General features: G+C 48.4%; 1 protein-coding gene across 1 annotated transcript in view; it reads right to left on the bottom strand.

Moving 5' to 3' along the window:
- The window catches only part of LCT (lactase), a 221710-nt gene that overhangs the window by 180798 nt on the left and 27097 nt on the right, over positions 1-13815 (bottom strand). The window contains exon 4 of the mRNA XM_063933757.1: positions 1710-1815. Within this exon, the coding sequence (XP_063789827.1) occupies positions 1710-1815 (106 nt within the window). The remainder of the gene's footprint in view (positions 1-1709; positions 1816-13815) is intronic.

The following is a 13815-nucleotide window of genomic DNA, read 5'->3' as shown; positions in this document are numbered from 1 at the left end:
CCTATACCTGGCACTGTGGGGGAATATCTGGCACTGGGGGCATATGTGGCACTGGGAGCATGGCCCTAGCAACAAGCACTACCCCCTAGCAACGAGCATGACACCCAGTGCATGAAACCCCTGGAAACAAGCATGACACCCAGTGCATGAAACCCCTGGCAACAAGCATGACACCCTGAGCATTAAAACCCCTGGCACCGTGCATGGAACCAAGAGCATGAAACCGCTGGCAACGAGCATGACACCCAGTGCATGAAACCTCTGGCAACGAGCATGACACCCTGAGCATGAAAACCCCTGGCACCGTGCATGGAACAAAGAGCATGAAACCCCTGGCAACCAGCAGGTAATTTAAAAGTAATTAGAAGCCTTACTGTAGAACTTAATGTGTAATGGGCATTACGGTGTGTGGCATAATGTATCACGGACATTGCGGTGTGTGTCATAATGTGTCAGGCATTACGGTGTGTTGTATACTATATCACGGGCATTGTGGTATGTGGTATAATGTCTCAGGATCATTGTGGTGTGTGTCATACTGTGTCACAGACATTGTATGTGCTATAATGTATCAGGGGCATTGCAGTGTGTAGCATAATGTATAACGGGCATTGCGATTCCGGTCATAATGTGTCACAGGCATTACGGTGTGTGGCATAATGTGTCGAAGGCATTACAGTGTGTGGATATTAAGTCATGTGCATTATTGTGTGTGGCATAATGGCTAAGGCCATTGCAGTATGTGGAATAATGCATACTGGGCATTACTATAAGGAGGAAAAATGACAAATAATGTAAGGGGCATGAATCAGGATTATTTTTCTTTCCTGTGGTGGCTAACGTCTGGGCGTGCAGGTTGCAAAACTGGGGTATAAGGTAGTCTTTTCCTGCAATGCCTCGCCCCTTTACACAAAGCCACGCCCATTTCAACGAAGCCACACCCCGTTTTTGGCGGCGCGCGCGTATTTGTCCATTTACTAGTGCCAATTATGGGGGAGGGGGGGGGGGGGGGGGGGGCGCCAAAGGATTTTTTGGCTTGGGGGAGAAAAATTTCTAGTTACGCCACTGGTGACAGGGGCATAACTGTGGGGGTATAATATGGTGTCAGGGGCATTACTTTGGGGACTTAATATGACGAATGGGGGTATAATATGGTGTTGCTCCGTATGTGCATAAGAATTGTATTAAAAAAATAAAAATTATTATTAATGTATTTATTTCTAGATAGTCCGGCACTCCCATTACCTCTGCTAGAAATGCCCAGGTTCACTCCGCGGAATAGTTAAGATAAAGCAAAATAAACAGCGGCACTCCAGGTCTTATATCAGCAAGCAAATTGTATTAAAGCATCACAGTGATGCCTGTACCAATTTTTTTTAATTTTAAATATATATAATTTTTTTTGTTTTTCTCCGGTGGGGGTGGAGGGTGCCCTGCCTGTTTTGTCAGTCCCGGGCCCCAAAATTTCTGATGGCAGCCCCGGTGACGGCTATTTTACTCCTATTGTGTAGTGAGCTGGCTAGATAAAGGTGTTTCAGACTCCTTTTATAGGAATAGGTCTTACAGCACTTTATTAAGAGATCATACAATCGTTCACAGCATAGATCAGCAAAACTGTGGCTGGGCATGTCTGGGATGTTGACCTGGCTGCAGTGCCACAGGTTGCCTACTGTTGATATAGATAACAGACAATATAGAAGACTGCTTACCTTCATTTATTTTGAAGATTGGTACATATATGCTGTCCTCTGCCAAGGAGTCGCAATCATTCAGTGCAAAGTTGACAATCAAAATCTCCTGCCCCTTCCTGATGTTCTGCAAAACGACAAAGGTCTCAGATTATAAGCAGATATCAGGTATCTTACTTACTATCTTTACTATGAAACTGTACTGTATCTGCTACTATGGGAATATGAAGCATTCCTGTCTAGAATCTGTGGTTCAGAATGTGATTAAACCGACAATTACACATTAATATGTAAATCTAAATAATTCTACTGTACGTAATAAATATAGTATAATAGGGAAATTCCTACAATGACTTACAGTTATACTTAGCTACATTTTCCCTGTAGATTTCTATGGAGAAAGGATTGTCTAATCCAGTGATCTCCAACCCGTAGCTCGCGAGCTACTAGTAGCTCGCCGTAGTATTTTCAGTAGCTCACAGAGCGCACGGGCTTGGGCAGTCACTGGCACTCCTCCTCCCTTCATTTTTAATATGGTGCTGGCCATCAGCCAATCAGAGCTTGTGGACCGGCAGTGGCAGTACCTGATTGGCTGCTGGACCACGAGTTTTGATTGGCTCACTTACCGGCACCATATTTTAAAAGCCCGCTACCGCCGGAGACGCTGTCACCCTCACCGCAGCCGCTCTCCGGACTTCACAGGAGAGGCGCGCGCTGAGCTCTCCTCCCCTTCCATCACTCATACAGGAGGAGCAGCAGTAGAAGAATCCAACAAGGGTTAGCACTGTGTGGGGCACTATATCAGACACTGGGGGGGGGGGGGGGTGATTTTATCTGGCACTGCGGGAGGCATTTTAAATGGCACTGCGGGGGGGAATTGTATCTGGCACTGGTGGGGGCATTGTATCTGGCACTGCTGGGGGTATTATTTGTGTATCTGGCACTCCTGGGAGGCATTATTTTAATATCTGGCACTGCTGATGGGCATTATTTGTGTATATGGCACTGCTGAGGGGCAATATTTGTGTATCTGGCACTAAGCGGGGGGGCATTACTTGTAGTTGTGAGGACACACCCACTTTTTGAAGCCACATACACTTTTGCAGGAACGCATGCGCATTGGGGGCAGGGGGTAGCTCCTTCAGAGGTTTTATTTTCCGAAAGTAGCTCACACCCCAATTAAGGTTGGAGACCACTGGTCTAATCAGTTAGAAATTAATTTTTGCATTACTCAGGAGTAGGAAAAGTAAGTCTAAATGATTAGTGTGCAGTTTCCTAGATAACCAAAATCGGGATTAATAGTTTTACACATAGGGAATTGAAAACGAGTTTATGGTAAGAACTTAACCTTTGTTAAAACTCTTTCTGCGAGGTACACTGGGCTCCACAAGGAATGGACAATGGGGGTGTAGAGTAGGATCTTGATCCGAGGCACCAACAGGCTAAAAGCTTTGACCTTCTTCCCAGAATGCATAGCGCCGCCTCCCATATCACCCCGCCTCCCTGCACAGGATCTCAGTTTTTAGTTAACCAGTCCAATGCAGTAGCAGGAAAAGAGACGACAACGGTTAGTAGCCACAACACCACATTCTCACGACAGGAGACGTGTCAGCGGCTAATGCCATACCAACCCAAAGAAGCTAAGTGCGTCAGGGTGGGCGCCTTGTGGAGCCCAGTGTACCTCGCAGAAAGAGTTTTAACAAAGGTAAGTTCTTACCATAAAACTAATTTTCTGCTGCGGGGTACACTGGGCTCCACAAGGAATGGACAATGGGGATGTCCTAAAGCAGTTCCTTATGGGAGGGGACGCACTGTAGCGGGCACAAGAACCCGGCATCCAAAGGAAGCATCCTGGGAAGCGGCAGTATCGAAGGCATAGAACCTTATGAACGTGTTCACAGAGGACCACGTAGCCGCCTTGCACAATTGTTCAAGGGTCGCACCACGTTGGGCCGCCCAAGAAGGTCCAACAGACTGAGTAGAATGGGCCTTAATGTGATCAGGAGCAGAGAGACCAGCCTTCACATAATCATGTGCAATCACCATTCTAATCCATCTGGCCAGAGTCTGGTTGTGAGCAGGCCAGCACCGTTTGTGAAACCCAAACACTACAAAGAGAGAATCAGATTTCCTAATAGGAGCAGTTCTCTTCCCATAGATACGGAGAAACCGTACCACATCCAAAGACCGCTCTTTGGGAGACAGATCAGGAGAAACAAGTGCCGGAACTACAATCTCCTGATTAAGGTGGAACGAAGAAACCACCTTAGGTAGATAGCCGGGACGAGTGTCCTAAGAACCGCCCGGTCACGGTGAAATATCAGATATGGGGAACTACAGGACAAGGCACCCAAATCCGACACTTATCTAGCTGAAGCAATAGCCAGCAGAAACACCACCTTAAGGGAAAGCCACTTAAGGTCAGCTGAATCAAGAGGTTCAAATGGAGACTCTTGTAATGCCTCCAAAACCACGACAAGTCCCAAGGAGCCACAGGCGGGACATAGGGAGGTTGGATACGCAACATGCCCTGAGTAAAGGTATGCACATCAGGTAAGATCGCAATTTTTCTCTGAAACCACACCGACAAGGCAGATAGTTGAACCTTGAGGGAGGCCAGACGCAGGCCTAAGTCCAGGCCCTGCTGAAGAAAAGCCAACAACTTGGCTATACTAAACTTGGAAGCGTCATAATCGTTAGATGCGCACCAAACAAAGTAAGAATGCCAGACCCTATAGTAAATCCGAGCCGAAGCCGGTTTCCGGCCCGCAACATAGTTTGAATGACCGCCTCAGAAAACCCTTTAGCCCTTAAGACGGAAGCTTCAAGAGCCACGCCGTCAAAGACAGCCGGGCTAGGTCCTGGTAGACACAGGGGCCCAGAACGAGGAGGTCTGGCCATTGTGGAAGTAGAATTGGGCGCTCTGACGATAGGCCTTGCAAGTCTGAGAACCAGTGCCGTCTGGGCCACGCTGGAGCTATGAGAAGCAGAATTCCTTTTTCTTGCTTGAAATTCCGAATTACCCTGGGCAGTAGTGACACCGGAGGGAACATGTACGGCACCCGAAACCTCCACGGTACCGCCAGCGCATCCACGAATGCTGCTTGAGGATCTCTTGTCCTTGCTCCGAAGACCGGAACCTTGTGATTGTGTCGAGACGCCATCAGATCAACGTCTGGAAGGCCCCACCTTTCCAATAGGAGTTAAAACACTTCTGGATGGAGGCCCCACTCGCCGGCATGCACGTCCTGACGCAAGAGAAAGTCCGCTTCCCAATTCAGGACTCCTGGAATAAATATTGCCGATATGGCCGGTAGATGGCGTTCTGCCCACTGTAGAATCCGTGAGACTTCCTTCATTGCTAGGCGGCTTCGAGTGCCGCCTTGATGATTTATGTAAACCACTGTGGTGGCGTTGTCCGACTGTACTTGAACAGGACGGTTCTGAATTAAATGCTGGGCTAGGTTCAAGACATTGAAGACCGCCCGCAACTCCAGAATATTGATCGAGAGGAGGGACTCCTCCTTGGTCCACCACCCCTGAAGGGAGTGTTGCTCCAGCACCGCGCCCCAACCTCTTAGACTGGCATCTGTCGTCAACAGGACCCAGTCGGATATCCAGAACGGACGGCCCCTGCACAGTTGTTGGTCCCAGAGCCACCAGAGCAGCGACAGACGGACCTCCGGAAGTCAATGAGATCATTTGAGACCTGATCCGGTGAGGCAGGCCGTCCCACTTGGCTAGAATCAGCCTCTGGAGAGGGCGAGAGTGAATTTGAGCGTACTCCACCATGTCGAATGCTGACACCATGAGGCCCAGCACCTGTATCGCCGAATGTATCGACACTTGCGGACGAGATAGGAAGCAATGAATCCTGTCCTGAAGTTTCAGGACTTTCTCCTGAGACAGGAACAACCGCTGGTTGTGAGTGTCCAATAGTGCTCCCAGATGCACTTTGCTCTGAGCAGGGATCAGGGATGACTTCTTCCAGTTGATGAGCCACCCGTGGGCTGAAACCGGACCGTCACATCTAGATGATGCAGGAGAAGTTCTGGGGAATTTGCCAGGATTAACAAGTCGTCCAAATACGGCAGTATCCTGACCCCTTGACAGCGGAGTACCACCGTCATCACCGCCATGACTTTTGTAAGGGCTCGCGGAGCCGTTGTTAAACCAAAAGGTAACGCCCGAAACTGGTAATGGCAGTTGGCAATCGCAAATCTCAGGTATTGCTGATGAGACACTGCTATAGGAATATTTAGGTAAGCATCCTGTATATCCAGGGAGACCATGAAGTTCCCAGGTTCCAAGGCCAGAACTATAGAGCGAAGGGTTTCCACCCGGAACTTGGAAACCTTCACAAACCTGTTCAATGCCTTGAGGTTGAGAATGGGCCGGGAGGACCCATTCGGTTTCGGGACTAGAAACAGCGGAAAATAGTACCCCCGGTCCCTCTGTGCAAGAGGCACCTGTACTACGACTCCTGTATCCAGGAGGGTCTGTACCACCGAATGTAGAGTGTTTGCCTTTGTCTTGTCCAACGGGACATCTGTCTGGAAAACTCGATGAGGGGGTCGGTTTTTTAAGGCTATGGCGTAACCTCGAGTGACGACTTCCCGTACCCAGGCATCTGAAGTGGTCTTCAACCATTCCTGGGTATACCCTAGAAGCCGGCCTCCCACCCTGGGATCCCCCAGAGGGAGGCCCGCCCCGTCATGCGGCAGGCTTATCTTGGAAGCTGGCTGACGGGCCGCCAAGGCTCTTTTGGGCTTAGGCATACCAGGTTTGGAAGTGCGGGCCTGCTTGTTGTACGCCTGACCTTTTGCTTTACCTGAAGGACGAAAGGGGCATCAGGAAGCACTTTTAGCCTTCGACATAGAAGGAGCAGTACTTGGCAGACAGGCAGTTTTGGCAGTAGCCAAGTCAGCCACAATCTTATTTAAATCCTCCCCAAACAGAATATCTCCCTTAAAAGGGAGTACCTCCAGGGTTTTTCTAGAGTCCAGATCCACAGACCAGGATCTCAGCCACAATATCCGGCGAGCCAGGACTGATGTAGTAGAGGTCTTGGCTGCCAGGATACCGGCATCAGAAGCTGCCTCTTTAATATAACGAGAAGCTGTGACAATATAAGACAAGCACTGTCTAGCATGGTCAGAGGAGATTTCAGCATCTAACTCCAAGGCCCATGCTTCAATGGCCTCTGCAGCCCAAGTAGCTGCAATAGTGGGCCTTTGTGCAGCACCTGTGAGGGTGTAAATCGCTTTCAGACAACCCTCCACACGTTTATCCGTAGGCTCTTTTAGAGACGTGACGGTGGTGACTAGTAGAGCTGAGGAAACCACCATCCTAGCCACATGTGAGTCTACTGGAGGAGGCGTTTCCCAATTCTTAGACAGCTCCGGCGCGAGGGGATAGCGAGCCAGCATCTTCATTTGAGGCACAAACTTCGTACCCGGGTTTTTCCAGGGTTCCTGACGTATATCAATTAGGTGGTCAGAGTGAGGTAAAACTTGTTTAATCACCTTCTGACGCTTGAACCTATCTGGTTTCTTAGGAGTAACGGATGGCTCGGGATCATCCGTAATCTGTAAAATTAACTTAATAGCCTCCAAAAGATCAGGAACATCCACATGTGAACCACCCTCCCCATCAGCCGTATCTGAGTCAGAACCTGTGGGGTCAGTGTATGTGCTGTCTTCATCCGACTAGGTGTCAGTGACAGCAGTGGATTGTGAGGAGAAAAGCGCTCGCTTAGAGGACCCCTTGGACGTAGGCGAGCGACGGTCAGACTTTTTAGTAGTCAGGGACTGGTTCAACTTCTTTATTTGAGTCCCATAGGGGGTGTTAGTTTATGAACTAGCGTATGCAGAAGCGTGGAAAAAGCGGCCCACGGAAGGTCATTATTTGCCCCCGTTGCCACCGTCCCACTGGGGGGCAAGGAGCCCCCAGAACCAGAGTCCAAAGCTGCTATATTCTCCTCATAGATATCTGCGGCTTCAGCAACACCGGCAGTGTGTTCAGCCCCAGAACCGTTACCTTCAGAAGCAGACATGCTATAACTCGCAGTATCAGTTAACACAGTACAATTTCTCAGCAGCACAATACCTCTAGCTCAAACCCCTGCGCAGTGTAGTCAGCACCAGCAGAGATAAAGGAGAGATATGGTGACTAAATCACAGAGAAAAATACGTAATACAGTATATCTTTATGAAAATCCTATTAGATAAAACATGACGCACCAAGCCCCCTCTTGTTATAGAATATAGGGATAGCAGGTTGAGTGAAAGACACGGAATGGACACCACTCAACTATCGAATGCACACACAAATAGTCACAGTCTGTACAATGCAGAGGTTATTACTAACAATAATACTGCACTGGACTAGCTTACACAGCTATGTAACAATCGATATAACACTACACAGTAAGAACTGGATGTATATCACAGGGTAATTGTACTAGGAAACCCTGACTAAGTGTACTCTTTCTTAACTAACACTGACTAAAAAAGGCAGGTAGAATACTTAAGTGTCTTGTAAAGTCACAGCACTGACAACCAGGCGGCTTTACACAGGAGGATTTGCCCAAGCATTCCCAGGAACAGTGAGCTGAGGGATAATGGCGCCGCAGGCACTGCCAGGGAGTGAGGGAGAGACAGATATGCAGCTCCAGGGTGGGAACATTTGCAGAAAATGGCGCCCTGGGGCTGGGGGAGGGGCTTCAGGTCCAAGCTCTATTCCCCTGCTGGCAAAACCACCGGGTACTGCGGGCTCTAATAAAATGGTTTATAGAGAAAACCTGACCTGTCCCATGCCCTGGTGATTTAGTGGGATCGCTTGTACTGCCACAGTGTCCACCGCCAGTGCGTGCGGCCCGCCTCCCACTGACCGTGCCGGATCGCGATAAAGACCGGGTCCCGCTAGCGGGATCCACTTACCACCTCCCGAAGTGGGGCCACGCGATCCCGGAGAGCCCCCGTCGTGTGTGCCTGACAAGAAGAAAACCGGAACCTCCTGCTGTAGTTACCCAGCAACCAGGGCTCGGGAGTGTACAGCGCCACTGGGGAGAGCCGGAGCTGCAGCCGTGAATGTCCACTGACATGTAACACTGCTGCTGCCCTTGAAGTCTTCACTTTTTTCCTCAGAAAAAAAGCTCTTCTTAGGGCTGCCTGGAGCAGCCCCTCTGCTAAGTGCCTGCTACTGCAGCATCAACTACAAAACTGAGATCCTGTGCAGGGAGGCGGGGTGATATAGGAGGCGGCGCTATGCATTCTGGGAAGAAGGTCAAAGCTTTTAGTCTGTTGGTGCCTCGGATCAAGATCCTACTCTACACCCCCATTGTCCATTCCTTGTGGAGCCCAGTGTACCCCGCAGCAGAAAATAATTTAAATACAAGTATAATGAGAAAATAGGATTTGAATTACCTACCGGTAAACCCTTTTCTCGTAGTCCGTAGAGGATGCTGGGGTCCACATTAGTACCATGGGGTATAGACAGGTCCCTTGGGAGCAATGGGCACTTTAAGAGTTTAATAGTGTGGGCTGGCTTCTCCCTCTATGTCCCTCCTACCAGACTCAGTATAGAAACTGTGCCCGAGGAGATGGACAACTTCGAGAGAAGGAATTTACACAGATAGTGGTGAGATTCACACCAGCTCACACATACAAGGCAAACAAAGCTAACCAGCATGAAAACTCAGCAACAGCTGAAGAACATTACTTAACTAAGTAACAACACAGTACTTAACCAAGAACAAAGCAGTTCTGAACCAAGAAACCACTGCAGAATAACAAAGCGCTGGGCGGACGCCTAGCATCCTCTACGAACTACGAGAAAAGGATTTACCGGTAGGTAATTAAAATCCTATTTTCTTTTACGTCCTAGAGGATGCTGGGGTCCACATTAGTACCATGGGGATGTACCAAAGCTCCCAGTACAGGAGGGAGAGCGCGGAGGCCCCTGCAGATGACTGACCAAACTTTAGGTCCTCAGAGGCTAAAGTATCGAACTTGTAGAACTTAGCAAACATGTTCGATCCTGACCAAGTAGCCGCTCGGCAAAGCTGTAAAGCTGAGACACACCGGGCAGCCGCCCAGGAAGAACCCACCTTACGAGTAGAGTGGGCCTTAACAGATTTTGGACATGACAAACCTGCCGTAGAATACGCATGCTGGATAGTAAACCTGAACCAGCGAGAAATCGTCTTCTTAGAAGCAGGACACCCAATCTTGTTGGGATCATAAAGGACAAACTTTCTGTGACGAGAAGTTCTCTTCAAACAAATCTTCAAAGCCCTCACAACATCCAAGGACTTTGAGGTAATTGAGGAGTCAGTAGCCACTGACATCACAATAGGTTAGTTGATATGAAAAGCTGACACAACCTTCGGAAGAAATTGCTGACACGTCCTGAGCCCAGCTCTATCTTCATGAAAAATCAAGTAGGGGCTCTTGCAGGACAATGCCCCCCCCCCCCCCCAATTCTGACACACGTCTAGCAGATGCCAATGCTAACAGTGTGACCACTTCCAAGTAGAAACTTGACCTCAACCTCCTGTAAAGGTTCGAACCAATCCGACTGCAGGAACTGCAACACCACGTTAAGATCCCAAGGTGCCGTAGGAGGCACAAAGGGAGGCTGGATGTGCAGGACCCCTTTTAAGAAAGTCTGAACCTCAGGGAGGGAAACCAATTGTTTCTGGAAAAAAATGGACAAGGCCGAAATCTGGACATTAATGGAGCTCAAACGCAGGCCCACATCCACACCTGCTTGCAGGAAGAGGAGAAACTCTCCAAGTTGAAATTCCACCGTAGGAAATTTCTTGGACTCACACCAAGACACGTACTTTTTCCAAATCCGATGGTAATGTTTAGACGTTACTCCTTTCCTAGCCTGTATCAGGGTAGGAATAACTTTTCTGGGAATGCCTTTCCGAGTTAAGATCTGGCACTCAACCTCCATGCCGTCAAATGTGGTCGTGGTAAGTCTTGATAAGCGAATGGCCCCTGTTGCAGCGAACGGCCCCTCTCGAAAAGGAAGAGGCCTCGGATCTTCCAGCAGTAACTCCAGAAGATCCGCGTACCAAACCCTCCTTGGCCAATCCGGAGCAATGAGGATCGCCTGAACTTTTGTTCTCTTTATATGCTTTAGAATCATTGGAATGAGTGGAAGTGGAGGGAACATGTACACTGACTTGAACACCCACCAAGCTACTAGGGCATCCAGCGCCACAGCCTGAGGCTTCTTGTTGAGGCGTACGGCCATCATGTCTATTTGAGCTACACCCCAAAGACTTGTCAACTCTGCGAACACCTCCTGATGAAGGCCCCACTCTTCTGGATGGAGATTGTGCCTGCTGAGGAAGTCCGCTTCCCAGTTGTCCACACCCGCAATGAAGATTGCTGACAGCACCACCGCGTGCTTTTCTGCCCAGAGGAGGATTCTCGTCACCTCTGACATCGCAGCTCTGCTCTTCGTTCCACCCTGTCAGTTTATGTAGACCACCGTCGTTACATTGTCCGACTGCATTTGACTGACCTGATCTTGCAGAAGGTGTGCTGCTTGTAGAAGACCGTTGTACATGGCTCTTAGTTCCAGGACGTTTATCGGAAGAACGGATTTCAGACTATACCACCTTCCTTGGAAGGTTTCCCCTTGGGTGACTGCGCCCCAACCTCTCAGACTTGCATCCGTGGTTAGAAGGATTCAGTTCTGACCCCGAGCCTGCAGCCCTCTAGAAGGTGAGGCAGTTGTAGCCACCATAGGAGTGAGATCCTGGCTGTCGGCAACAGACATATTCTCTGGTGCATGTGTAGGTGAGATCCTGACCACTTGTTCAGGAGATCCAGTTGGAAGGGCTGTGCATGAAATCTTCCATATTGTAGAGCCTCGTAGGAGGCCACCATCTTCCCCAGAAGGCGAATGCACTGATGGACTGATACCCGCGCAGGCTTCAAGACATCCCTGACCATTGATTGGATCACCAATGCTTTCTCCACCGGTAGAAACACCCTCTGCACCTGTGTGTCGAGGATCATCCCTAGGAAAGACAATCTCCTTGTCGGTTCCAAATGTGACTTTGGAAGATTCAGGATCCATCCATGATCTTGGAGTAGACGAGTCGTGAGAGCAATGCTCTGCAACAACTTCTCCCTGGATGACGCTTTTATCAGCAGATCGTCCAGATATGGAATTATATTTACTCCCTGCCTGCGGAGGAGAACCATCATCTCTGCAATCACCTTGGTGAAAACCCTTGTGCCGTGGAGAGGCCGAATGGCAGTGCCTGGAACTGATAGTGACAGTCCAACAGTGCAAATCTTAGATAAGCCTGGTAAAGCGGCCAGGTTGGAATGTGAAGGTAATCGTCCTTGATATCCAGGGATACCAGGAATTCCCCCTCCTCGAAACCTGAGATCACCGCTCTCAGAGACCCCATTTTGAACTTGAATTCCCTCAAATAAGGATTTAGCGACTTCAGGTTCAATATTGGTCTGACCGACCCATCCGGTTTCGGTACCACAAATAGGTTTGAATAGTAACCCTTGTTTTCCAGATGAGCTGGAACCGGAACAACGACATCTGCCCTTTCCAATTTTGGAATGGCTTCCTGTAGGATAGCCCTGTCTGTCAGCCAAGCTGGTAATCCTGATTCGAAGAATCTGTGAGGTGGGATCTCTTTAAACTCCAGCCTTTACCCCCGGGACACAATATCTTGTCACATGTTGTTCAGATCTGTCACCTGAGAGATACGGCTTTTTGTGGGAGTGGTAATTTTTGGCCCTATAATTATTCACTCGCCACTTTTTGCGGTTGTTTACATCTTCCCTGCTAACAGGCGGCTGTATCTGTATAATTCTGTATAATACAACATTTTTATTTGTTTTTTATTCAATAAAGTACATTTTTTTACGTCTAAACGGTCTTTTATTTTCTATTTATAACCTGAGGAAGGAGATATAAAAGAAACCGCGATAGGAGTGGACACCGCTAACTTCAAGTAAGCATACATGTACGATTTTATACCGGATGATTAAGAATATTCAAAGATACCCTTATATGTATTGATCCAGCTTTTCAGTGTAAGCACGAAAGTGAGCATCATGTATTGTTGAAACACACTTTGTGGGTGACCCTTTAACGTTTAATAAACACGGTTTTGAGGGCGATTATAACCCATTTTCCAAGAGTTTACTCAATACAGTATTACACATTGGAATACACTTTGTGTTTCCACCTGTATACCTATCCTGTGGAAGGTGCCTGCATAAGATTGTGTTAGAAGACGCTTGCCCAGGACCCCTACCAAGATCCCTTTATATGCAAGGACCAGACTTTATGAAAGTAAGGTTTGAAGTGAGCATCATCTTCTTTGACCTCTACACAGATTGGGTGATCCCATTACACCTTTCCATCACTATATATGTGGAGGATTTGAAGATCTGTCGTATTATTTCCCTGACCCTTTGACTTTTAATTAGAGATGAGCGGGTTCGGTTCCTCGGAATCCGAACCCGCCCGAACTTCAGCTTTTTTTACACGGATCCGAGCGACTCGGATCTTCCCGCCTTGCTCGGTTAACCCGAGCGCGCCCGAACGTCATCATGACGCTGTCGGATTCTCGCGAGGCTCGGATTCTATCGCGAGACTCGGATTCTATATAAGGTGCCGCGCGTCGCCGCCTTTTTACACGTGCATTGAGATTGATAGTGAGAGGACGTGGCTGGCGTCCTCTCCGTTTAGAGAAGAAATAGATAGGAGAGTGAGAGTGAGACAGTGACACTTCATTTACTGGAGCTTAGGAGGAGTACTCAGACAGAGAGTGCAGAATTTTGCTGATAGTATTAGTTAGTTATACTAGTGACAGAGTGAGACAGTGACACTTCATTTACTGGAGCTTAGGAGGAGTACTCAGACAGAGAGTGCAGAATTTTGCTGATAGTATTAGTTAGTTATACTAGTGACTGACCAGTGACCACCAGTGCAGTTTTATATTATTTAATATAATCCGTTCTCTGCCTGAAAAAATGATACACAGTGACTCAGTCACATACCATATCTGTGCTCAGCCCAGTGTGCTGCTGCATCATCTATGTATAATATCTGACTGTGCTCACACAGCTTA

The sequence above is a fragment of the Pseudophryne corroboree genome, chromosome 7, assembly GCF_028390025.1.
Source record: "Pseudophryne corroboree isolate aPseCor3 chromosome 7, aPseCor3.hap2, whole genome shotgun sequence".
Lineage (NCBI taxonomy): Eukaryota > Metazoa > Chordata > Amphibia > Anura > Myobatrachidae > Pseudophryne > Pseudophryne corroboree.
This window is presented reverse-complemented; position numbering and strand designations above follow the sequence as displayed.